At 42.3% G+C, this 27,536-nt stretch overlaps 2 protein-coding genes across 5 annotated transcripts in view; both read left to right on the plus strand.

Moving 5' to 3' along the window:
- Positions 1–22,863, plus strand: part of LOC129867570 (polypyrimidine tract-binding protein 1-like) — a 29,009-nt gene extending 6,146 nt beyond the window's left edge. For 2 of the 4 annotated variants that reach the window (XM_055941053.1, XM_055941056.1), the window contains exons 3-16: positions 746–776; positions 8,540–8,603; positions 8,745–8,917; positions 9,162–9,308; positions 12,209–12,367; positions 12,461–12,571; positions 12,759–12,948; positions 14,364–14,444; positions 14,726–14,862; positions 18,096–18,129; positions 19,402–19,494; positions 19,622–19,838; positions 20,013–20,090; positions 20,248–22,863. In XM_055941053.1, the coding sequence (XP_055797028.1) occupies positions 746–776; positions 8,540–8,603; positions 8,745–8,917; positions 9,162–9,308; positions 12,209–12,367; positions 12,461–12,571; positions 12,759–12,948; positions 14,364–14,444; positions 14,726–14,862; positions 18,096–18,129; positions 19,402–19,494; positions 19,622–19,838; positions 20,013–20,090; positions 20,248–20,380 (1,648 nt within the window). In that variant the 3' untranslated portion in view covers positions 20,381–22,863. The remainder of the gene's footprint in view (positions 1–745; positions 777–8,539; positions 8,604–8,744; positions 8,918–9,161; positions 9,309–12,208; positions 12,368–12,460; positions 12,572–12,758; positions 12,949–14,363; positions 14,445–14,725; positions 14,863–18,095; positions 18,130–19,401; positions 19,495–19,621; positions 19,839–20,012; positions 20,091–20,247) is intronic. The other 2 variants (XM_055941055.1, XM_055941054.1) reach the window with 2 other exon arrangements.
- A 1,191-nt stretch (positions 22,864–24,054) lies between these two features.
- LOC129867571 (protein FAM174C-like) lies at positions 24,055–24,757 on the plus strand. Its single transcript, XM_055941057.1, has 2 exons — positions 24,055–24,503; positions 24,625–24,757. The coding sequence occupies exons 1-2, from the start codon at positions 24,229–24,231 to the stop codon at positions 24,755–24,757; spliced, it is 408 nt and encodes a 135-aa protein (XP_055797032.1). The 5' UTR covers positions 24,055–24,228.
- Positions 24,758–27,536: the final 2,779 nt, after the last annotated feature.

The following is a 27,536-nucleotide window of genomic DNA, read 5'->3' on the forward strand; positions in this document are numbered from 1 at the left end:
TGTGAATTTTGAAGCATTAATGTAGTATAAAAAACACAACTCTCATAAAAGCTTAATTCATAAGGTTCATATTTAACTTCCTGCTATTTATCTCATTGAACAAAGTGTATAAGAGCTCATAAGCCTGTGTTAACCACAGACCTTATTTTCTGCATTTTTATTCCAAAACCCTATTCTTTCCCGAATTATTATTATTATTATTTATTTTTTATTTTTTTAAATTTTGCCCATAGCAATGGTTGAACAAACCAGAGGTAAATCATTTAAGTGTTTTATGACCACACACTGATGAGGTGTAAAACTTCACTGAATCTAATGTTCTGCATTGTCCCTTTTTGACTCGTCATTGACTTCGGTACAGGCCTAAGTTGTGAGTGTAGGTGATTTTTGCATCTGAGTAAGGAAGTGTTTGGTCTGAACTCAGCTTTTTCTATCTGATGTGACATCCAGCTCTTATTTAACAGAACAATATTTATTGTTAGCTAGGCAGCCTGCAGCCTGGGACAATAAAACAAATATTGAGCAGCCTCATTGTACAAATGTTGACTGACTGGCTTTTCCAACTTTTCTGCAACTGATAAACTAATCTAGTTGGCTAGCTGTTGCTTTTTCTCTACCATTTTGTAGATTCTTGAATCTTTACTACACAATAGTGAACCTCTTAGTTCCTTAACACTAGATTTTTGGTGTTTCAGTTTTTCTTCTATACTGCTTCTAACATTCCTGTCTTCTCTTTTCTTCACAGCAGTGTCCATGATACTACAGTTGGTACAAAGGTAGGCACCTCTTTTCTAATTTTTCCTTTTCGACATTAGTGGTGTGGCGAAAAATCGATAGTTATATCGTCCAAGATACTGTGATATGGATCTACTTTTCAGCATTTATTTCTATGACTAATCAACTCATTTTCTCATGCTCTCTTGTCTCTGCAGCAGAGATATAGAGAGCAATATGTTTGGGACATCAAATCACAATAAAATCATCAGTATCGAATCCCAATACATATCGTATTGGCACCTACGTTTTGTGATAATACCGTATTGTGACGTCCCTGGCAATTCCCAGCTCTATTCAACAAGGTGTTTGACTAGGTCTTCAGATTAGGATGATTTATAGATGTAGCAGTGTGCTGTGCAGGATTTACAAATTGTAGCCCAGTTGTTGCTAAGGCTACATTTAGCCCTGTCAACATGATCATTGGGGTCACACAGCCATGCCCAGTGTTGCAGCATCAGCAATGAAAGAGTTCAAAGAAGCTAGCATAAGAAGGCACGCCTACAACCAGTTTGGATCTGGCAATGGGAATATTCTGTTGCGAAGGTTGTGGTTTCAAGTCCCCTAACGGGTTCCTTTGTTTGTATGGTGGTTGGCTATTTAAACAGTGTTGTGGAACTTAAACTGTTTGCATCCGGTGTGGTGAGAACATTGCTGTTGCTGTGGAAACGGTAGGGTCTAATTATTGGTTGTCTTTGGCATTGTGCCTGGAATACTCTCTGTGGTATGTTTGTCTTCTAGCTCTCTGGCTCCTCCATGCCCTCTTCTCTCTTTGGGGACTTCTGTCTCATCACTGATTACGTCAGTACATGTCCCACAAATTTTTAGCCCCTCTAATGCTGTACCACTCATAGGATGGTCTCATCCCTCCCTTGAGACCCTTCCCAGGAAAATAACGACTTTAAACACACACAATGTCCCCAGTTGGAGCCCTGCAGTCTGTGGACCGGGGCTAGTTAGCTTGAGCAAAAGCAGATGTTTCTAGATGGTGGAAGTTTGAACGAGTGCAGACATGCAGTGGTAAGTGCTACCTCGTCTCCCTGATGTTGAGTGGCTCCTCCAGGATATGTGGGTTTCGGATAGCGATCAAACGCTAAGTGTTCCTAGCTCGGCGTGTTAGTCGTCTGTGTTCTGCAACGCTGTTACTGCTGACTTCCAGCTTGCCCTTCAAAAGCCACCCCACAGCAACAGCATTCCCCGCTGCTTTTTTTGCGTAGATAATATTCTGTGGTATGTTCCTAGCCACGGGGACCCTTAGCACAAAGACAGCTTTTTACAGGTACCACGTGTATATGAGAAGGCTATTTTGTTACGCACAAGCCAGCGGTAACCTTATGATGGGGGTGGTGGTAATATGGAGCAGTTTATTTTCACAGGAAAAGGGAGCAGTTTTCTGGAATATGGGTGTTCTTTCCATCCGTTTTATAAATGCCTCTTGTTTTCTGTTCTCCCCCGAGATGTCAGTACAAACTGCCGGCCTCAAAGAATGGCCTGTTGACTGTATCAAAAAGGCCTGGAGGGTCTTGGATGGAACTAATTTAGATGTGTACCTAATGGTGTTCCTTTACTGTTAGGCTTAGTTAGTAATATTGTAAGAAGGCAAGTGCAATATTTAGTTAGTTTATTCACTGGATCAGTTGTGGTTAACAGTGGTTATCCTGGAGAAAACTGTAACCCTTTTACATCATGTTCTTCAAATGCCACTATGGAGGTGTTATCTACTGTTTTACTTGTCAAATGCCCTTTGGGGATTTTCCATCAGCTAACTAAAATCCTATAACGTTGCATATTGTTCGCTTACTTTTTTAATCAAATTGGTGTGGGGAATGGGTAATTTAAAAAATACTATTTACCTTGGCTGTTTTGATGTTCTCTATTGCATTCCTCAAGGATGGGAGAGGGTGGGGGCATGGGGATGAATGGAACCTATTCAGCACATGAAAATAAGTCCGCCCCCCCCCCCCCCCCCCCCATTTTCTACATGCATGTTGTTCCTTTGGCCTCTGTTTCCCAACGCAAGCTAATTAGGAAAAATATGGTAAAGAGCCTGTTTTTGATCATTGCAGTCGCCATTGGCAAACGTTGCTAGGTAGCCAGCACATCCCTAGTCGCGTCCTCAGAGCATGTGCAGACCAGCTGGCTGGTGTGTTTACGGACGTATTCAGTCTCTCCCTATCCCAGTCTGCAGTCCCCACATGCTTCAAGATGGCCACCATTGTTCCTGTTCCCAAGAAAGCTAAGGTAACTGAACTAAATGACTATTGCCCCGTAGCACTCACGTCTGTCATCATGAAATGCTTTGTGAGACTAGTCAAGGATCATGTCACCCTAGACCCACTTCAATTTTCTTAGCACCCCAATCGGTCCACAGACGATGCAATCGCCGTCACACTGTCCTATCCCATCTGGACAAGAGGAACACCTATGTAAGAATGCTGTTCATTGACTGTAGCTCAGCATTCAACAACATAGTACCCTCCAAGCGCATCATTAAGCTCGATGTCATTGGGTCCTTGACTTCCTGGCGGGCCGCCCACAGGTGGTGAAGGTAGGAAACAACATCTCCACTTTGCTGTGGGGCCGCACAAGGGTGTGTTCTCAGCCCCCTCCTGTACTCCCTGTTCACCCATGACTGTGTGGCCATGCACGCCTTCAACTCAATCATTAAGTTTGCAGATGACACAACAGTGGTAGGCTTGATCACCAACAACGATGAGACAGCCTACAGGGAGGAGGGGAGGGCCACTGAGTGTGGTGTCAGGAAAATAATCTCCCACTCAATGTCAACAAAACAAAGGAGATGATCGTGGACTTCGGGAAACCGCAGAGGAAGCACCCCCCTATCCACATCGATGGGACAGCAGTGGAGAAAGTGGAAAATTAAGTTCCTCAGTGTACACATCATGCACAAACTGAAATGGTCCACCCACACAGATGAAGTGTGGTAAAGGCAAAACTGCACCGCCCACAACCGCAGCGCTCTCCAGAGGGTTGTGAGGTCTGCACAACACATCACAGGGGGCAATCTACCTGCCCTCCAGGACACCTACAGCACCCGATGTCACAGGAAGGCCAAAAAATATCAAGGACAACAACCACCTGAGCAACTGCCTGTTCACCCCGCTACCATCTAGCAGGCGAGGTCGGTACAGGTGTATCAAAGTTGAGACCGATGAACAGCTTCTATCTCAAGGCCATCAGACTGTTAAATATCTATCACTAACACACAGAGGCTGCTGCCTACATAGACTTGAAATCATTGGCCACTTGACTAAATGAAACACTAGTCACTTTAATAATGTTTACATATCTGGCATTACTCATACAGTATATACATATATCTATTGCATCTTAGCCTATGCTGCTCTGTCATTGCTCATCCATATTTATATTCTTATTCCATTCCTTTACATAGATTTGTGTGTGTTAGGTATTTGTTGTGAAATTGTTAGATATTGCTGCACTGTCAGAACTAGAAGCACAAGCATTTCGCTACACTCGCAATAACATTGCTAACCATGTGTATATGACCAATAACATTTTATTTGATATACGTTATGAGCTAGATTATTTTTTTTTTTTTTTAGAGGTGTCATAACTGGTTTGGCAAATATTGTGTGCAGCTTGGTAATTGCTGGGAGAAATGTACACCTAGCTGTTGGTCTGAGGAGAATCAGCCTTTTCTCAGTTCAGGCCAAAAGTCAGGAGTTTGGTTTGGCTTAGCAGCTCACCTCACCTGGCGCCACAGGCTAGGGTTCCTATGGTGACGGAGTGACATTCAAGGCTTCCCCGGTAACGGCCCCATTCTTGAGGTGTATTGTCTCCTGCTCGCCTGTTAACTCTTAAAATATGTAATGTTTTTTGTCTCACCTTTCTAATCTATTTAATTTATGCCTTCGATAAGATGGCTCCCTCAAACTTCTCTACAACACAACTCCCTTCATTAACATTTGTAAACCCATTGCCTCAGCACAGCACAGCTTTTTGAAATATTGCTGCTTAACTGAGTTTTCTGACAAAGGTGCCTGTTTTGATCGTGTAGTTTATTTTATAGAGCATAATATTTAACGGGCTTAACACTTCACAGCCCAATACATAAGTGTTTAGTCTAATTAAAAAGGGGCTAGGAGACAGTCTGGCCAATTGATTGCAGTAACTGTTTTCTTCTCACCCTTGTAAAGGCCATTTGTGAGAATGTTATACCCATTTCAGACTGAAGATGTGGTATATAACCTGTAAAAAAAAAAAAAAAAAAAAAGTGTATATGACCCCCCCTTTCAAATAGCCTTTTATTTACTTCTTTCTTGCAGGTGTGTGGTATGAATGTGTGTGTATATATATCTCCACCCCTTGATACATATCAGTGGGTAACTGGACAATTTGGAGGGGTGGGTGGTGGTGTTAAAACCATGGGGGCTGTTTGCATTTCAAATTCGGGAGGTGTTTAAAAATGGAAGTGAAAATTCATTTACCTGCAAAAAAAGCAGAGAACCATTCACACTGACCTGTATTTTCCTGTATGCAGGATTCATGACTAGGTCTTTAGGTGGATTTCAATTAGCCATATTTTTTTACCCCCTACTCCTTTCAGATATACAATAAGCTGGTATTAAAAAAAAAACGGGCATGGTAAAGTAGTGGAATTTTGGTCTGTGCGTGAGAGGGATATTAGTGGCAGACAAAGCCTGCTCTGTGACTTTGCCTGCCAGCCCTGCAATATCCTATTTAAAGTGTCATCTATAACAGCACCAGGAACATGCATTTAGCTACTAAGCCTCTCTTTAAAGACCTTTACCCACACTAGCCCCCCTGCCCCTCATGTATGGTTTTCATTGAGTCCCGACCTAGTGGAATTTGGAGTGGCTGGTGGGGGAGAGGAGAGGGCATTCTGTTGACGTCTCAGCCCTGCGGAAGTCTGTTTATTTGTGTACTCCGGTGATCACTTGAAAAGAGCTGGCTAGCGGATGGTGGATCGTTTTCTTTAGCTTTTTCAGTTTCTCCTTTTTGTTGATGTTATGTAGAGGACAGCTGGTGTGCAGCCTCTTTTTACACATGTAAAGCATACTTCACTCTACCTCCATTTTTATAGGATCTTGAACAGTTGAAGTCGGAAGTTTACATACACTTAGGACTACGGTTTGCATTAACTCGTTTTTCAACCACTCCACAAATGTCTTGTTAACAAACTATAGTTTTGGCGAGTCAGTTAGGACATCTACTTTGTGCATGACACAAGTAATTTTTCCAACAATTGTTTACAGACAGGTTATTTCACTTATAATTCACTGTCTCACAATTCCAGTGGGTCAGAAGTTTTACATACAGTAAGTTGACTGTGCCTTTAAACAGCTTGGAAAATTCCAGAAAATTATGTCATGGCTTTAGAAGCTTCTGATAGGCTAATTGACATAATTTGAGTCAATTGGAGGTTTACCTGTGGATGTTTACCTGTGGATGTATTTCAAGGCCTACCTTCAAACTCAGTGCGTCTTTGCTTGACATCATGGGAAAATCAGAAGAAATCAGCCAAGACCTCAGAAAAAATAATTGTAGACCTCCACAAGTCTGGTTCATCCTTGGGAGCAATTTCAAAATGCCTGAAGGTACCACGTTCATCTGTACAAACAATAGTACGCAAGTATGAACACCATGGGACCATGCAGCTGTCATACCGCTCAGGAAGGAGATGTGTTCTGTCTCCTAGAAATTAACGTACTTTGGTGTGAAAAGTGCTAATCAATTCCAGAACAACAGCAAAGGACCTTGTGAAGATGCTGGAGGAAATGGGTAGAAAATATCTATATCCACAGTAAAACGGGTCCTATATCGACATAACCTGAAAGGCCGCTCAGCAAGGAAGAAACCACTGCTCCAAAACCACCATTAAAAAAAAAAAAAAGCCAGACTACGGTTTGCACCTGGACATGGGGACAAAGATCATACTTTTTGGAGAAATGTCCTCTGGTCTGATGAAACAAAAATTGAACTGTTGGGCTATAATGAACATCGTTATGTTTGGAGGAAAAAGGGAATTCTTGCAAGCTAAAGAACACCATGGGGTTGGCAGCATCATGTTGTGTGGGTGCTTTGCTGCAGGAAGGACTGGTGCACTTAACAAAATAGATGGCATCATGAAGGAGGAAAATTGAAAGCAACATGTCAGGAAGTTAAAGCTTGGTCGCAAATGGGTCTTCCAAATGGACAATGACCCCAAGCATTCTTCCAAAGTTGTTGCAAAATGGCTTAAGGACAACAAAGTCAAGGTATTGGAGTTGCCATCACAAAGCCCTGACCTCAATCCTATAGAACATTTGTGTGCAGAACTGAAAGTGTGAGCGAGCAAGAAGGCCAACAAACCTGACTCAGTTACACCAGGTCTGTCAGGAGGAATGGGCCAAAATTCACCCAACTTATTGTGGGAAGCTTGTGGAAGGCTACCCAAACGTTTTACCCAAGTTAAAACATTTAAAGGCAATGCTATCAAATACTAATTGAGTGTATGTAAACGTCTGACCCACTGGGAAAGTGATGAATGAAATAAAAGCTGAAATAAATTATTCTCTCTACTATTATTCTGAGGTGTATGTAAACTTCCGACTTCAACTGTATGTATGTTTTAAATCAGAATTGAGCTTGGTTGACTCTTTTCTTTATTAACATGGGTTTATAGATTAAAGAGAATATTTGGATACCAAGAAAATAACATTTAAGATGGTTTCAAGCTAACGGATGGTTATTTATTTTTATTTTACCCTTATTTTACCAGGTAAGTTGACTGAGAACACATTCTCATTTACAGCAACGACCTGGGGAATAGTTAGAGGAGGGAGGGGGATGAATCAGCCAATTGGAAGCTGGGGCTGATTAGGTGGCCATGGTGGTATGAGGGCCAGATTGGTGAATGGAGCTTTTAGCTAATGAGTTTTGGGGTCTTGGTCCACACTATGAGGAAAGCGTGAACGGGTCACCATCTGAGCCGTCTCCAACCCCCACTAGTAACCACCCGGGGTTGGCTAGACTGTGGGGGTGATGTACCGCCAGTGACTCTGGTTTCTGTTCCCCCTCCATCCCCCGCCCTCATTCTTGCAGTTTGGTGACACAGAAATTGAGTTGTTTATCCCCTTCCCTCTCTGGTTCTCTCACTAAAACCTATGCCAGTACTCCTACCCCCAACACCCACATACAATGCAAAGGCAGTGGGGGTAGGAGTTGAGTGGGACAGGGTGTGACCATAGAGGACCTAATGAGGTTAGCAAGTCCTGTCATTGGATCCCCATCAGTCTGCATATGGCCCCATCTGCACATTCTTCTCTGCTTTTGTCTGCGAATGACGTTGGGACGTTGGCCTCACCATTTGGTCATCTACTTGTAGCTCGGGGGTGGTCCTAGAACCTTTCCTGTTAGCTAAGAAGCTGACCCTTTCCTGTTTTCCTGTTCCCATTGTCACAAGGCGATGCCTGCTGGTCCGTGTTTGACTCAATGGGTCACCCGTTTTGAAGGCTAGGCTGTTGAAGGAACATGACTACTAGGCTATCTGTTAGTTTAGGCTGTGATGGTGACGACTTGTGATTGGGACAACCCGTGCCATTGTCAATATCGATCTCCCCATTGTTTTGCAAGGTCAAAGTGGATGGTTTACTTAGTGGCTATTGTTACACGTTGTTTTTGTGTTGCCAATGTATACGGGAAGTTGCTTCTCCTTTTATAAGTTCATGCCGGTGGTGAGATTCTGCATTGGTCTCAACATTTCCTTTCCCCTTTGCAGAGAGGATCAGACGAGCTTTTCTACTGCGCCTCAAACGGACCCAATATAATGACCTGCGCAGCAGGTTAGTTTTGAAAATGCTATTTTTTTTGTTTTAATATCAAAGAAATAAACAAACGTTTTAAAGTTGAGCATCACCTCTTCCAACACATCTATTTCTCCAAAAGGATGTACATCCAAACTGTGCTCTGCATTTCTTCCACAGCCAATGGCAATGACAGCAAGAAGTTCAAAGGTGACACAAGGAGCCCGGGCATCCCGTCGCGTGTTATCCACATGCGCAAGCTCCCCGACGACATCAACGAGGCTGAGGTCATCTCCCTGGGCCTGTCCTTTGGTAAAGTCACCAACCTGCTCATGCTCAAAGGAAAGAACCAGGTAAGTGTTCTTACATGCATTTCTATTCCAGAACTAACACACCTGATTCAAGCCCAGGGGCTACAGCAAAATTGTGAAATGTCTGGGGGGTCCCCGAGAAGAGGTTTGAGAACCACTGGCTCATTAGCTCTAGCAGGTAGTGGTGGTGGTGGTGGTAGTAGCAGCCGCCAAGTGCTTTCCAGAAAGGAACATGCAGTGCTGTTCATAGATGTTATTCTTATTGCATTCTCCTGTGTGTGTCCAGGCTTTCATAGAGATGAACACGGAGGACGCGGCCCAGGCCATGGTGAGCTATTACGCCTCTGTGACCCCCGTCATCCGCAACCACCCCATCTTCCTGCAGTACTCCAACCACCAGGAGCTCAAGACTGATAACTCCCCCAACCAAGTGGTGAGTCACGTTCATGTAGTGTGCATCCTTCTCAACTGTTCACAACCCTTTATCTGCTCAGGTGTACTCTTGTAGAAGGCCAAAAGAGAAGTTGTAGATTTACATATGGACTCAAGGACTCTTCATTCAGATTGTTTTTTGTTTTGTTTGTAGGAAGCGCTGAGCAAAGAGTGTTTGAGGCTTAGAGCCATCATGAAGTGGGTTTCCTCTTTAGCGATATTTTGAACTGGCCATGGAAGCTATGGGCTCTAGTTCGCCCCTCTGTTTCCTGTTTTCAGGGTCAGAATGACTCATTTGGGAACTGTCTGTTCTTGCCAGGGCTTGTGTGGTTGCACAAGCAAACCACCTGTCTACTTGTCAGCATCGTAGCTGACAACAGCCAATCAGAATTAAGATTGTCCATGTTAGCGAAAATGGAGCTGTCGGCATTCGACTGCTAATTTGTTCAACTTCTACCTTTTGCAGTGTGTTTCACAAGCTTAAAGGCTTGTTTATCCTGCATATCTTGTGGTTTAGTGTGTACTATGCGCCCTCCAAATGAGGCACTCCCCTGGGAGACTGCATGCCAATGGCGACCAATGGAAGCCACAGCTGTGCTCTCTCTGCTCCCCGTTCAAATGACACCGCTCTTAGTCTTATCTGCTCATTGACCCATACAGTGAACATAAACACTGCTGCGGTGCACATGAACATTCCAAGATGTTTGTTTTGCTGATATGAAGTTTCTCTCCATGGGGTGTTTTTCTTCCCACCAGGTGTATTACACTCACAAATAGGCCCCAGAGTTTCCACTGATGTGTATACATGTCATCTTTTACCCCCCCCCCCCCCCCCCCCCCCCCAAAAATGTTTTTTTTTACGGCTATTTCTCTTGTGAATGTCAAGCAACTAGGTGCTTGGGCTATATTGCTAACCTGAGTTTATTCAGTGAGGTGAAACTTAAAGATCTTAACTTATTTAAATGTTTTGTGTAGAACACAGATGACTGTCTGTGGTAGAGGTCGGCATGGCCGATTTTTAATTAGGGCAGATTTCAAGTTTTCAGAACAATCGGTAATCAGAATTTTTGGATGACGATTACATTGCACTCCACGAGGAGACTGCGTGGCAGGCTTAACCACCTGTTACCCGAGTGCAGCAAGGAGCCAAGGTAAGTTGCTAGCTTGCATTAAACTTATCTTATAAAAAAAACTATCTTAACAATCACTAGTTAACTGCACATGTTTGACATTAACTAGCTTGTCCTGCATTGCATATGATCAATGCGTTGCCTGTTAATTTATCATCCAATCACAGCCTACTTTGCCAAACGGGTGATGATTTAACAAGAGCATTTGCGAAAATAGCAGAATCATTGCACGAACGTACCTAACCATAAACATCAATGCCTTTCTTAAAATCAATACACGGAAGTATATATTTTTTTAAACCTGCATATTTAGTTAAAAGAAATTAATGTTAGCAGGCAATATTAACTAGGGAAATTGTGTCACTTCTCTTGCGTTCATTGCACGCAGTCGGGGTATGTACAACAGTTAGGGCTCGTTGCGAACTAATTTGCCAGAATTTTACATAATTATGACATAACGTTGAAGGTTGTGCAATGAAACAGCAATATTTAGGCTTAGGGTTGCCACCCGTTCGATAAAATACGGAATGGTTCTGAATTTCACTGAAAGAATAAACATTTTTTTTTCCGAAATGATAGTTTCCGGATTTGACAATATTAATGACCAAAGGCTTGTTTTTCTATGATTTGATATTTGATTGAGCAGTCTGACTGAGCGGTGGTAGGCGGTAGCAGTTTCGTAAGCATTCATTCAAACTTTATTGTGTTTGCCAGCAGCTCTTAGCAATGCTTGTTTCAAAGCGCTGTTTATGACTTCAAGCCTATCAACTCCTGAGATTAGGCTGGTAATACTAAAGTGCCTATTAGAACATCCAATAGTCAAAGGTATATGAAATACAAATGGTATAGAGAGAAATAGTCGACGCGTCATAATTCCTATAATAACTACACCCTAAAACTTCTTAAATGGGAATATTGAATAACTGGGAATATTGAACCACCAGCTTTCATATGTTCTGAGCAAGGAACTTAAACGTTTGCTTTTAAAATCTATATTTTGTGGTATTTAATTGGTAGCAGATAGTCTTGTCTCATCTCTGCAACTCCCGTTCGGACATGGGAGAGGTGAAGGTCGAGAGCCATGCGTCCTCCGAAACACAACTCAACCAAGCCGCACTGCTTCTTGACACAATGCACATCCAACCCGGAAGCCAGCCGCACCAATGTCGGAGGAAACACGGTACACCTGATCAGCGTGCACTGCGGCCGGCCCGTCACAGGAGTCGCTAGTGTGCGATGAGACAAGGATATCCCTGCCGGCCAAACCCTCCCTAACCCGGATGACGCTGGGCCAATTGTGCGCCGCCCCGTACGGGCTCGGGAGAGACGAAGGTCGAAAGCCATGCGTCCTCCGAGGCACAACCCAACCAAGCCGCACTGCTTCTTTAACACAGCGCGCCTCCAACCCGGAAGCCAGCCGCACCAATGTGTCAGAGGAAACACCGTGCACCTGGCCCCCTTGGCTAGCGCGCACTGCGCCCAGCCCGCCACAGGAGTCGCTGGAGCGCGATGAGACAAGGAAATCCCTACCGGCCAAACCCTCCCTAACCCGGACGACGCTAGCCCAATTGTGCGTCGCCCCACGGACCTCCCGGTCGCGGCCGGCTGCGACAGAGCCTGGGGGAACCCAGAGACTCTGGTGGCGCAGTTAGCACTGCGATGCAGTGCCCTAGACCACTGCGCCACCCGGGAGGCCCCCTACTCATTACATTTCTACCTGAGCCATTCAACTCTTCCACTGAACCACCCCCCTCTCTTCCCTTCCCCACAGAGAGCCCAGGCGGCACTGCAGGCGGTGAACGTAGTGCAGGCGGGGGGAATGCCCATGGCAGGGGTGGATGCCTCAGCCGGCATGAGCGGGGCCAGCCCCGTGCTGCGTGTCATAGTGGAGAACCTCTTCTACCCCGTCACCCTGGACGTGCTGCATCAGGTAACACACACAGTCTTATAACACACTCACTACATGTATGAATGTGTAGGTCTACGTTTGTATTCCCCCTGACCATGCTGTCGTCGCTCCCAGATCTTCTCCAAGTTCGGAGCGGTGCTGAAGATCATCACTTTTACCAAAAACAACCAGTTTCAGGCCCTGCTGCAGTACTCTGACGGCCTGACCGCTCAGCACACGAAACTTGTGAGTGGCACTCTCTACCTATCTCAGTAATACACAGCACTTCATTGTATTCTTAGATTCTGACTTGAATGTGTTAAAATTTTGAAATTGGGGGAAAGGAATACTCTGAAAGAGGAATGAGCAAATCCTGGATATTTGGACACATTTATGGATAGTTTAATGTTGAAACTGTTGCCCTATGGTGAAGTCTTTAGACGGGCAGAACATCTACAACGCCTGCTGCACCCTCCGCATCAACTTCTCCAAGCTGACCAGCCTGAATGTGAAGTACAACAACGACAAGAGCCGGGACTACACGCGTCCCGATCTACCCACGGGGGACAGCCATCCCTCAATCGACCACCAGGCTATGGCTGCAGCCTTCGGTGAGTACTATGGTAAATATGTTTAAAATACCTCCGTCCTTTCTCGCTTTTCATTTAGACACGACTGAACAGGTGGGGAGCTACACTACATGACCAAAAGTATGTTGGTACCACCTCCTCGAACATCTCCTTCCAAAATCATGGGCATTAATATGGAGTTGGTCCCCCCTTTACTGCTATAACAGCCTCCACTCTTCTGGGAAGGCTTTCTACTAGATGTTGGATCATTACTGCGGGGACTTGCTTCCATTCAGCCACGAGCATTAGTGAGGTCGGGTACTGGTGTTGTGTGATTAGGCCTTTTTCGCAGTCTGTGTTCCAATTCATTCCTTAGGTGTTCGGTGGGGTTGAGCTCAGTGCTTTGTGCAGGCCAGTCAAGTTCTTCCACATCGATCTCGACAAACCATTTCAGTATGGACCTCACTTTGTGCACGCTGTGTGTCATGTGTGTCATGCTAAAACAGGAAAGGGCCTTCCCCAAACTGTTGCCACAAAGTTGGAAGCACAGAATCCTCTAGAATGTCATTGTATGCTGTAGAGTTAAGATTTCCCTTCACTGGAACTAAGGGGCCCGAACATGAAAAACAACCCCTGACTATTATTCCTCCTCCACCGAACTTTACAGTTGGCACTATGCATTGGGGCAGGTAGCGTTCTTCTGGCATCCGTCAAACCCAGATTAGTCCGTCGGACTGCAAGACGGTGAAGCGTGATTCATCACTCCAGAGAATGCATTTCCACTGCACTAGAGTCCAATGGCAGAGAGCTTTACGCCACTCCAGCTGACGCTTGGCATTGCGCATGGTGATTTTAGGCTTGTGTGCGGCTGCTCGACCATGGAAACCCATTTCATGAAGCTCCTGATGAGCAGTTCTTGTGCTGACTTTGCTTCCAGAGGAAGTTTGGAACTCGAGTGTTGAGGAAAGATCATTTTTACACGCTTCAGCACTCAGCGTTCCCATTCTGTGAATTTGTGGCCTACCACTTCGCGGCTGTACCGTTGTTGCTCCTAGACGATTCCACTTCATAAGAACGGCACTTACAGTTGACCGGAGCAGCTCTAGCATGGCAGAAATTTGAGGAACTGACTTTTTGGAAAGGTTGGCATCTTATGACGGTGCTACGTTGAAAGTCACTAAGCTCTTCAGTAAGGCCATTTTACTGCCAACATTACTGTCTATGGAGATTGCATGGCTGTGTGCTCAATTTTATACACCTGTCAGCAACGGGTGTGGCTGAAATAGCCCAATCTACTAATTTGAAGGGGTGCCAACATACTTTTTTTGTGTGTATATATTGTATATGACTGACCCCTGTACCTTTCCCCTGTCCAATAATTTGAACATTTATATTTGTGTAATTTACAATAAATGGATCAATTCAAGCAATTGATTAACACTCTTCTGTATCCATGTGTTTTTCTCAAGGTCCTCCCGGGATTATATCGGCCAACCCATATGCGGGAGCTCACGCCTTCTCCCCAGCCTTCACCATTCAGCAAGCTGCAGGTTAGTTGGCTCCTCCTCTGACGCTCGGCTTGCTCCTGACCAACATTGGATTGTACATAAGACTTTTTCACTAGCACTTTACATTTAAAGGGGGAAACTGGCCTCATCTACTACCATTGAGTGGCTACACTGACTACTTTGATACTTTTGCAGACCTTGACCTATGAGCAGATTAGCAGTCAATTGTTGGGTGGCTTCCTGTCCAGCCCTTTATCTGTCAACCCATTTCGAAGCTTGTTCACAGATTTTTTTTATCCCGCTCCATTTGGTTCCCTCCGCAGGCCTGACGATGCAGGGGGTTCCTGGAGGCCTGGCCCATCTGACCATGCCTGGGACCGCAGCGGCTGCAGGCAGAATGGGCTTCCACCAACTCACCGGTGGCAACTGTGTTCTGCTGCTCAGTAACCTCAACCCAGAGGTTAGTCCTGCCTTGCCTCACTCTCGCAGAGTTTCCAGCTGTGAGCTTCTCTGTAGATGTGGGTTTCCTTCCTATTTCTAACCCTGTTCCCCCAATTGTGTACTTGCTCTCTCTTCCTTCATGTATTTTTAAAGGAAGTTGATTGTCATATGTCTGGGCTACTCAACACCATATTTTGTCCCACCAGGTACTTACTTTTAAATCCATGAGAGGAAGTGAATGAGTGCACACTTTGGGGAAAAGGGTAGAGAATTGGACTGCAGCCAGTATGTGGAGAGAGCTGCTTCAGTGGGCCCACATGAAACATGTCAAGTACATTGATGGCTGTGTATTATATGCTGGCACTCGGTGTTAAAACATTTATATTAATGTACCACGTCTATTGAAAATGTTTAGAATTCAGCCCCCCCTTCTCTCTCACACACACACACACACACACACTCATGCATCAAGTCATGCCTAGGTGATATACAGCAGCATTAAGCTGGGGCGATATTACGATAGCATCTTCTGACAGCCATGATCGATGGTGACGACCTCGTGATGTGACACAATGGTTTAGCTTAATTCACGAAAAATGTTCCTCTGTCGGATGCCTGGGCATTTAGACTATACCCTAAAACGATTTATTTAAAAAAAATAATAGACACTTCTCATCTACCTTGTCTAGCTTATTACCCAAATACATGTATAGTAGCCTACGAAGGTGTAGTCCCGTAGTTGATGTGACTTTCAAAAATGAACAAGAATGAGTCTATAGGCATAGGCTATTCTCAATGACAGCTTTATGAGAGAGAACAAACAACTTATTTTTCTATTGTTTCCTGAGGCAAATAAAGCAATTGTGAAAAGAGTAGACTGCTTCTATCCAGCCTATAACCTAACTCTCTACGGTAAGACACTGTGGTCAATCAATCAATCAATCAATCAATCAATTTTATTTTATATAGCCCTTCGTACATCAGATAATATCTCGAAGTGCTGTACAGAAACCCAGCCTAAAACCCCAAACAGCTAGAATGCAGGTGTAGAAGCACGGTGGCTAGGAAAAACTCCCTAGAAAGGCCAAAACCTAGGAAGAAACCTAGAGAGGAACCAGGCTATGAGGGGTGGCCAGTCCTCTTCTGGCTGTGCCGGGTGGAGATTATAACAGAACTATGCCTAGATGTTCAAAAATGTTCATAAGTGACAAGCATGGTCAAATAATAATCATGAATAATTTTCAGTTGGCTTTTCATAGCTGATCATTAAGAGTTGAAAAACAACAGGTCTGGGACAGGTGGCGGTTCCATAACCGCAGGCAGAACAGCTGAAACTGGAATAGCAGCAAGGCCAGGCGGACTGGGGACAGCAAGGAGTCACCACGGGCGGCAGTCCCGACGCATGGTCCAGGGCCCAGGTCCTCCGAGAGAAAGAAAGAGAGAAGGAGAAAATTAGAGAGAGCCAAGATTTTCAAAATGTTCATAAATGACAAGCATGGTCAAATAATAATCAGGAATAAATCTCAGTTGGCTTTTCATAGCCGATCATTAAGAGTTGAAAACAGCAGGTCTGGGACAGGTAGGGGTTCCATAACTGCAGGCAGAAGAGTTGAAACTGGAATAGCAGCAAGGCCAGGCGGACTGGGGGCAGCAAGGAGTCACCACGGCCGGTAGTCCCGACGTATGGTCCTAGGGCTCAGGTCCTCCGAGAGAAAGAGAGAACGAGAGAATTAGAGAGAGCATACTTAAATTCACACAGGACACTGGATAAGACAGGAGAAGTATTCCAGGTATAACCAACTGACCCTAGCCCCCCGACACATAAACTACTGCAGCATAAATACTGGTCATATTTTGCTCTTCCACCAGAAAGGAATATCAGAACATTTTTACCAACTGGTGCTTCCAGGCTTTCTAAAACATATTTTGTCATGATTCATCCAGTTGCATTCGATTTCGCGCTTTTGCCCAATTGTCATTTTAGCTTAGTTTTTAAAATGTCTTTAAAAAAATAAAAACAAATTGTGGGGTGGCTAATGTATTTCACAAGGTTTTATGGGCACCTAGTCACGATAGTTCAAAGGTTGAAGTCTCCCAACCCTAATATAGCACCCCCTTTTTCTCTGTCAACTCCTTCAAGAAGGCATTGCATACAAGTCCAGTGTAGCAGAGCTCTTGGTTTCTTCTTCCCTAGTTTTCTTTCTTTATCTCCTGTGTTGTACCATCCCCGTTATCGGTGTTTCACAGGCAGAAGATACAAACACTTAGGATGTACAAACTTCATGAAGATACATTTATGTTGACTCATTCAATCATTATACTAAATATTGGCATGTTTTCATTAAATCAAAATGCAGATTCGCTTTTGCATCCTTCTCATGCATACGAACTATAGTATTTACCATCCAGGCAGTAGGACCTACATACTGTACATAAACTGTGTGGAACTTCTATTAACGTTCAATTTCTCAACATAATGTTACCAGTCCCTCTTCATCTACTAAACATGATGCACTTTAAATTGTTCTTTGAGGAATCATTCCCGTAACCTATCACATACATTTAGAGACATTTTTCATCCAATTTAGAGCCATTATTGCTTTTATCGTTTGCATGGCCTTCAGCTTAAGACCAACCAATATTTATACAATCATTAATTTAAAGAGTATCTATTTATGTTAATGCCAATGGTACACTTAAACTCAGACAGAATTATAGAATAAATATTGTCTCAGCCACTCATGTGTATCATTCCTCCTAGTTTCATTGTAGGTTCAGTGATCTTTACATGATTGAAACCCTTTTTAAAGCACATTCTATACTGGATGGAACACTTCATATTTCTTTGTATACTGACCTTGTTTTTTTTTTACCTCTTTCTTGTTTCTCTCTGTCCCCATTCCCCCTATCTCACCCTCTTTTAAAAAATGTTTTTTTATATAACCTTTTTTTGCCAAACTGACTGCACGCCCCATGTATCCACTTTCATTCTCTGAACCATTACACCACATCTTCAATACACACCACATATAAACATATCCACTCATCTCTGCTCATATCATGTTGTTACATAAACCACCCCCCCCCCCCCCCCCCCCTCTCTCTCCTGTCCAATTTATTAACCCTCCTCATGATCCAAACCCTGTGGAACTGCCTCCGCTGTGGATGATATGTTGAACCTCCACTATCCTGCCTCCGATCTTTTTCCTGTCCCTTCTTCCCTCCGCTGCCTTCCTCTGCTGTCTTATAAAGAGAGTTACGCCCCAATGCCTCTTTATTCTTTTCGGTATGTTGTCATTGGCACCTTTTTTAAAAATATTACTACTTGTTTGTTCAGTTTTATTTTTCACAACTAGTTTGTGTCAAATGTTTTGAGTGTCTTGTATTGGTTTCATGCATTTTGCGTGTTGATTTGAGAAACTTGGTTGAAAAGTTGCAGCATTTTCAGTGTTTGTGTCCACAGGCATAGCAAATGTTTTAAAGGAATAGATTGGTCAAAAAAATGTCCTTATCTGAAATGTGTCTATAGTTGATATGGTTTGAGTCTGGTCGTCAACTTCAGCCAAATTGGTAAAGAATATATGTGGACCTTAAAAGCAACGCAAATTTCGCGCCGATCTCAAGGCTAAATTTTTAGGTCCCACGCTATATAGATATTCCTGACTAGTCTCTTGAATACTATTGACCAATTTCATGACCTGAGAACCTATGAATAATTGTTTTTCTCAGAGTTTACTATTCCCTTAAGCATATTGGAAATTACAAGACTGCAGGTTGTGCATTTGAATTGATAAGAATATCTTGTGGGACATTCAGTGAGATGCTGTAACTTACATGAGATTTTATAATTTGTTCAGTCATAGTTTTCATGGTAAATTTGCATGCTGGATTTTTTTCATTTTGCATGCCCTTTTTATGAATGCTGTATCAATTGCTTTTTGTTAATGGTCAGAGTACATATGGCCAATTTTGCATTGCTTAGGATCCTTATTCTTATTTCTGACTCGGTCCCAGTTTTTTTTTTTTTTTTTTTTTTACCATTAAGGGTCTTCAGTCTTCAATGTTATTTACCAATTCAACAGGGAGGGGTCACTTGGTAGACACACGTAATTTCCTCCTTGATAAACTACATAAAACCCTAATTTTCCCTTTACCTTTTTCCATCCAAGTGTAGCTATGTTTCGCAGTTCCACTGCCTTTCTCTTTGAGAATTCCAATTATTTGAGTTTATTTAAACCGATGTCCAAACGGTAGCCTACTCTTTTATTAAACATTTTTTATGGACATTTATGGTGTAGTAAAGTCACACAAACTGTACCTCTGAGTAATTCACACTAGTGGCCATGATGCAACATGTTAATGATCAGTGGCTTCAGTCGCTCTTGCTAGAATGCATTTCACCCCCTTCTCATTTGACTAAATGGAGGAGCATCTTGATTGTGAACTGAAGTTATTCATATACACAAGCTTCCCAATGGGGCTCAGATAGGTGTTAAAATCTTAAAGGGGCCCAAAGACATGGGTTCAAACAGTTGTTCTCTCCCCCTCCTGTGTGAAGGTGTATATGGTGATGTAATGAGAGTGAAGATCCTGTTCAACAAGAAGGAGAACGCTCTGATCCAGATGTCTGATGGGACTCAGGCGCAGCTAGGTAAGGCTCAGCTAAACTTTATTGGAAAGGAATAATCCAGGAAAAGTAGTGCTAAACAAAACCATATGTAGGGAGCGATGTACATCTTGGATTAGAAGACTCAGTGCTTAACCTCTGCTTCCAACAGCAATGAGCCACCTGAATGGCCAGAGGCTACACGGGACAGCGCTGCGTGTCACCCTGTCCAAACACACCAACGTTCAGCTGCCCCGTGAGGGCCACGAGGACCAGGGCCTGACAAAGGACTACAGCAACTCCCCTCTGCACCGCTTCAAGAAGCCCGGCTCCAAGAACTACTCAAACATATTCCCTCCCTCAGCCACCCTGCACCTCTCAAACATCCCGTAAGTAGACCGGAGGCGTTTCTGCTGCAATGAGCCCACTGACTCTTTCGATAGCTGCTAGTCCTCAGGTACCACTTTCATGGTACAGGAAAAACTCAGCCAATAGCTACAGTATGTCTTGGTGAACTACTGCTAAAGTCTTGTCAAGTTTTACAATTGTGTCTTTCTTTTTAGTCCCTCTGTGGTTGAGGATGACCTTAAGATGCTGTTTGCGAGCTCTGGTGCAATGGTCAAGGCCTTCAAGTTCTTCCAGTAAGTTATCTTTTCCCCATTAAAAAAAAAAAGCCATGTTTTTATTATTTTCTATCTGGTTGTGTGGGTGAGGTTTTAAGGAAAGTGCATATTGGACCGTATGGCAAAAGTTTTTTTTTTAAGTCTGTATCTGACAGTGTTGGTGCATTGTTTTTAGGAAAGACCGCAAGATGGCTTTGGTCCAGATGGACTCAGTGGAGGAGGCCATCGAGTCCCTCATCAAGTTCCACAATCACGACCTGGGCGAGAACCACCACCTGAGGGTGTCCTTCTCCAAATCCACAATCTGAGGGGGCAGCCCAAAACGCTACTGCTAACGGGCCGTAGTGAGTTGTGGTGAAGCGGCTCTTCATAGTAGCCTCAACCACAGAATTCACTTCCATCATTCCTAGTATATGATATTTATATACGCAAAGCTATATATGTTGACCTATGGAAAAAGTAATTTAACACCTGGTTTTACTGGGGTTTTACTTTCTTAGTTTTCTATTATCTTGCCTTTTTGAGGTGAATGAATTCCTTGCTCTGTCTCTCTGCACAAACACAAGTAGTTTACACTTGCCTTTCTGATTCTGACTAAAGACACTTGCCTAGCCTAAACTTCAGCCTACTGGAAAGTTCCATTCGCCCTTTGGACCAGTACCACTAGGCACTGAGGTACTTCTGTGATGCCTCATGTCCTCTTTGCCTTCTGATGTTTTCTGTGCCTTAGTCCAGAAGTCTTACGTCCTTCAATTTTATATTTTGGGCATTTTACAAGAAAAATGCTTTGGCCATCTTCCCCTCTCAAATCCTTTGTTTGCAAAAACCAGGTTTACAGCTGATTTATGGGTTTACCATTTTGTATGAAATGTATTACAAAGTTGTCCATTAATCCCCCCCCCCCCCCCCCCCCCCATATATCATGACGGTGTCTTTTATAATTTTTTGTCTTATTTTCAAGTGCCCTCTTTTAAAAGTTGAGCTAGCTAGTTGCAAGATTCAATCCACAATGCTATATGTACATACACACTGGTATAATGGGTTATGCGATTCATATTGCTAGTCTTGTTTCATGTATCTCTAGATGTAGGTTGTTTAGAATTGTCTGAAATGTATGCAATCATTTTTGTACAAATCCAACATTGTCCACAATTGTTACTCCAATATACTGTTGGTTGTAGATAGGTCTTGGTCAGTGGTTGCCTTAACCACTGTGCCTTTGCAAAAGGTCTATTGGCTGAGCTTTCCTGATAAGTGTATTGTTTATGATTTTTGTCCTAATTGCTTGCCTCCCTCTGTTGCAGTGGCTGTTTAATTTAGTAAATTTATACAACTTCTGTCATACACTTCAGCTCAAAACCAAATAAGGCTTTAAAAAAAAGTTATTGTAGCTAACATGAGACTCTAAGCTTTATTCATAGTTCAGCAGTGTGGGAGTCTGCCCGCACATTTACAAGGCTCTTTCGAGTCTTGCACATATGTGGTCTATTTGTGACTCTGCTGCTGTGATCTATGAATGAAGCTTCTCAGTTAGGGTAATGCCAAGATGAATGACGGTCATATCATTTACAATTGCGTCTAAGAATGAATGATGGTCATTTTACATGTTCTCTTAAGAAATTTGTGAATATTTTCAAAAGTCTGTCACTCATAAGTGTTCAGAAAGGCCTTCTCATGAGGGGTTAGTAGCCTTATCTTACAGGGCTGTAATTTACTTTAGTCAATGCTAAAAGCGGCTATACGGCACCCTCTCTGTCATGGTAGTCTAGGAACTGGACTCGTCTGGACAACGTGCCGCTTAAATTGATATCCATTTAGCTATTTTTGGACAAGTGCTTTTCAAACGTTGGAGACTTTTTTGTGTGTTTTTAGTTGTAATGAACGTATATGTGGTTTCTGGCTTACAAGCCTTCAGACTTGTAGGAATTGCACACATCAGACAACTATACGTCTGCAGTGACGCTATATGCTGGCTACATTGGTGGACACGTTGTAGACCACTTATGAATAGTTATTTGAATGGTCATTATCAACTGTTGGTATTAATACATAGACATTTCACTTGTGCATCATTTTCTGTTGGAAATGTTGAGTAAGTGGTTCTTTCAGGTTTTCACAATTTAGTTGTGCACCAACTCCTCAGTTTCTCCCAATGTTGACCTGGTGCAAAAGCAATAATAGAATTTCAGTGTCACAGGGCTCAGCCGCTTTGTTCAATCACTTGAGTTTCCTTGAACATATCAGTTTATTACATGCTAACCTATGCATGGACTCCAATGGAGAAGAATCACAATTTCTAGACAACTCAACCTGACTTAAGGACAGTGACACTTGCTTCTATAGCGATATGTAGCATGTGTTGACAATAAAGCCCTTTTACATACTTTGCATACCCCAGGCCATGGCAAGAGTGGGTTTACCAATTATGCAAAATTGCAAAGCATTTAAAATAATTACAACCTCGATCACTAAAGATTGCAGGTTTTCTTCAAGGGAGGTGATGTTGCTTGTCGGGGGGTTGGGATGAAAAGCTGTGTATAATGATAGATACTTTTTGTGGGAAAAAAAAAAGTATATTCAGAAGCAATATAGGTTTTATATCAATGAAACATGTATATTTTGATTATAACTTGGGACTATTCTTGAGCCTCTCAGTTAAGTGTCATAGAAAACAAATTACATTTGTTTATGTAACACAAATGTAATAATTGTTTTGTCATTGTGTAGTGTTCTGTATAGCTCACACTTTTCTGGTTCTTGTTCCTTCAATAAATATTTTCTCTGCTTTTTACTTGTCATTTCCTCTTTAGGTTCTTGCTCGCCTGTTTCTTTTCTTCTTTGTACCGCAAAGCATTGGATCTATAAAGATTGCTTCCATTTGTTTCTGGGCTAAATACTAACTTACTTGAATTTATTTGAACAGGAATTCCCATTGAGACCAAGGTCTCTTTTGCAATAGAGCCCTGCATGCTCAAAATTTACGATATATTACAAACACGAATGACCATAGTTCCTATTAGAGCTTATCTGTCCATATGCTTATGAAGGAACTGGACATGAGCAGCGCTATTTTTTTTTATTTTTTTTATACCTTTATTTAACTAGGCAAGTCAGTTAAGAACAAATTCTTATTTTCAATGACGGCCTAGGAACAGTGGGTTAACTGCCTGTTCAGGGGCAGAACGACAGATTTGTACCTTGTCAGCTCGGGGATTTGAACTTGCAACCTTTCGGTTACTAGTCCAACGCTCTAACCACTAGGCTACCCTGCCGCCCCATTAAATAAAGGTTCATAGTTAAAGGAAAAATATTGATTTGAAATGGTAAAACGGGCATACAATACTTTGAGTATTATGAGCCTGAGCATTTTTGTCCCTAACTACTTTTGGAAGGTACTTTGTGTGGCATTATACATCACAATTTTTGAGGGGGCACTGGTGGTCAAATTCAGTAAAGTCTGAGTAAATGTTGTATTGTATCCTAAATACTAGTAACGCTGAGAGACAACTTTATTAACTGCATTGTGTAGTAGCTTGCTAGTTTTGTTTCATGTCATAGATAGGGGCCTGTTTTTCCTGACAGCCTGACCATGAAAATGTGTGGCTATAACTAGGGCCTTGAGATGTCCCTGGTCAGATGTATAATTATACACTTTTTATATATTATATAGTTTTTTTCTGATGAGCCTACTTAAACAATGTATTAGTTAGATGATAATCTAGCCCAAATGCAGGCAGATGGCGATATTGGGTCGTTTCAGATTAAACGACTCAATATCGCCATCTGCCGGCATTTGGGCTAATGATAATCATGATACGCTGTGCTGATTAGGTTTCTAGTTAAAATTACTATTGTATTATTTTCATTACGTTTTCCATTTCCCCAAACATTGTAAATGAAGGTACACCCACCTGACCGTAAAATAAGACATGTATACATTTAAACGTTAAAACGTACACGAATACCCGTGACACTGCTGTACAACTGCGTCACTACAGGAAGAACTTCCCAGTGGATGAATGTACTTATCAAAACAAACAAACCACGTATGCTTTCAACGAAATGCTCGAGTGGACTTGCTATTACCTCGATTGAAACCACGTGCCGATTTAATTCTAGTGTTACTCCATATTTTTAGTGTTAACCGACAACAAAAATGCAATTTCAAGGAGTCATGAGGATTATTTTACCGACGCTGTGGGCTATTTCAACCATAGCAGAGGAAACCACGATGTCGCCGACAGGCAGTACTACTGCCATCAACACCAAACATATCACTAATTCGAGTGCCAATAACACGACGTCCAAGAACAATCACCGCAACTTTTTCAACGCTTTCGTAGTAGATAATTCAATGATACAAAGAACATTGTACGTCCTTATTGGAATCACCACAATTGGAGTGCTCTATTTCCTCGTGAGAGCTGTGCGGTGAGTATAACAAGTTGATTATAACACACTACTACTAGTTGGTAGCAATGGTTGCCTAATTCATTTGAGCATTGAATGCCTGTTTCAGTGTGTATATGACATTTAATTATGTTATGTTTAGGCTGAAGAAAACAACAACCTCTCGGAAGAAATATGGCCTGTTGTCAAACTATGATGACAGCGTGGAGATGGCTGCTCTGGAGAGTGACGAGGAGGACGACACTGTATATGAAGCCAGGTCCCTGAGAAGGTGAGTTAGATACCAGGTCTACAGTCCACGCAATGTTACTCCTGTACTAACTATACAAAGTCCTTTACTTTGCAAGTTTGCATTGATACTGAGACTAAAGATCACTCAAATACAAGAACAGTACCCCAAACTTTAAAGGACAGCTTTTTTCATAACTTGGTCAAACATCCACATTTAACATGTTATTGTGTCAACGTGTGTGGTTTGTTATTAGACAATGACCCCTGATTCAATTATTACACCTTCAAACCTTGTTGGTGTCATTGCTTGATTGATCTAACTTGTGCTCTGTCTGTCTTTTTATGTTTTATCTTTACCAGATAAGTCCGGGTCTTGTCAAAGAACACACATTGGACTAGGGAAAGAATGGAGACATTCCTAAAGCATATTTTTCAATGGTTATTATGGCATATCATTGTTTTTCTTATTCCCTTGGCCATGAAAACAGCAAAACTGGCTATCAAAATGACTGCTCTATTTTCTGATGAACTCATGTTGTATAGCTGGCTGGGTATGAAGAAAACATAGTGTTTTTGGTGACCAAACCGACAATTAATTCTATTTATGAAGAGGAAGAAATTTGTAACATTACAAGACCAACCAGTTGTGCTGGGTCTGATGCCAAAGCTGCTTGAGTGAATGTGAGCAGGATAATTTTTTCAAATCAGCTCAGCGACAATGCGTTGTATTGTGTAAAGTGGACCACCATGTTCCCTCTGCCCATATTGAACTGTGCATAACAAAGACAACAATGAACAAAATGAAATATCTCAATTAACCCGGTCGATGTGTTGCCAAGGTTTTATTTCTTTGTCTCCTAACAAAATACTGTTGCCATGTCATCCTATATATTTTGATGTCCACCTTGAATCATACTTGGACCATTAGTTAGGCTAGTTGCTAATAGCCTGATTGTGTCTACAAACTACTGTAAACTAAACCAGCCTACCAATATCCCCACCCCATTTGAACTATGCACCAGAATGTTGTACTGTAGGATGGACCTGCTCTATTTGGAAGACCCAGACCTAATATGTTCACAATACTATTAACACAAAGAAGTTTCTCAGAAAGCAAGACTTAAGACATTTTTACAATCTCAGACAGTATGGAATTTGTCTCTAATTATAGCTTAGGAAATGCAGACTAATCAATATGCAATTCCACTGGCGATCAAAAATATCACGCCCTCCTTTATGTTTACCTGCAACTTTGTAGGAGAAGATGTTACTCATATCAGTTAAACTTGTAAAAAAAAAAAGATGGGATTTTCTAAAGCATGACTAATTTCAGAGCTGGTTCTTTTCTTTTTGTTACACATGGTTGCTGTTGACTGATTGAAATTGTATTTATGTTTATGAAGTTCATTTTCACTTTTTGAAACATTTACTCTGTGATTTGTCCAGAGAACTTGCTGTTGTATTAACACAAGACACTAAAATGTTGTTTTTTTTTGTTAAAAAAAAAAATCCTTTACCAATCCTTGGTTATTCAAAATGTTAGTTTTTGAATCTATTGTGTATTACGTTTCCAAACCATACTCAAGTTGCTGAAGCACTTTTTAAGTGGATCCCTGGAAGTCTCTGTCACTACTGTGCTTGTTTCCATAGCAATTGCTAGGGGGAAACCCAACGATATGACACACTGCTTTATACATTGTAAAATCTTGGTTAATTGTACCTTTCTTTCCAGGAGGTAACTGTATTGATAGTAGAATGTGAGGTTACCTTCCCGATAATCAGAAGAGATGGTTCTCTCTTTAGGGAAGCTATCCTGCTGAGAATACTCCCAGGTGTCTCTCTTGTGATTACACATATTGGAAAAATTGATTGTACCCTTTAAACAATGTCAATATGTCTGACATTTTGCTCTGGCTAAAGTAGCAGGCCCATTAATCTGGCTGATCACCCTGATACCCTCCCTAATGTATCTCCATAAGTCATTTTGATGCTATTCAAGAAGCGAAACTTGTTATTGTGTTTCTGGGATAAGTGTAAAACTATATTTTCCCTCATGACAGAAAATTGCATTTTTGAATTAATATAGCATCTCCTTTTTGATTCGTACTGTTATGTCAAGTACGTGTATCCAAATGTGTAGTCTTATCTCAAAAACGTATGCCACAAAACCCAGTTACTGTGCTTGTTTGAATAGGGTCCAGAATCTGGCATCAAGTGCCATGAGTGTCTGTTTTGCAGAGTATGCACCTCACTCACTCACTCATTCAGCCAATGTAAACTATTCTCCAGCCATCAGATCTCTATAGAGAAGGAGTAGGGGGACTGGGAGCACACAGTTGGAACTGACTACCAGGGAGGGTTTCTGATGATACAGGACAGATATGGGAGAAACCATGGGGGAATCATTTGGGGGTGGATGTGGGGGAGAAACAATACGTCTGTACTAGAAAGGGTCATATTTTGTAAGAATGTAAATGCTGCACCTGAGCTGGAAACAGCAGCTGTTGGGATGCCGGAGCACATCGTTCGCTGGTGTAATAAGATTTGTTTCGTCTTAAGGTGGTTTTCTGTCTGCATTCCATTCAGTCTGTGCTAATCTTGTATTTAATGCTAGCGATGTTAGTCACATGATTAAGGCCTCATTGAAACTTCAATGCTCTGACTGGATCTAACAAATATAACGATGACCTTCTCAGTTTGAATATCTAATTTGTTACCAATACAGTTTTGACTTGTTTTCATGTTTTTTTTCTTGCCATCCTCTCTCTGTCAACTGTATGTACATTGTGATCGGCAATATCATTCCTTTGTCAATACTTTGGC

The sequence above is a fragment of the Salvelinus fontinalis genome, chromosome 12 (genome assembly GCF_029448725.1).
Source record: "Salvelinus fontinalis isolate EN_2023a chromosome 12, ASM2944872v1, whole genome shotgun sequence".
In the NCBI taxonomy this organism is placed as follows: domain Eukaryota; kingdom Metazoa; phylum Chordata; class Actinopteri; order Salmoniformes; family Salmonidae; genus Salvelinus; species Salvelinus fontinalis.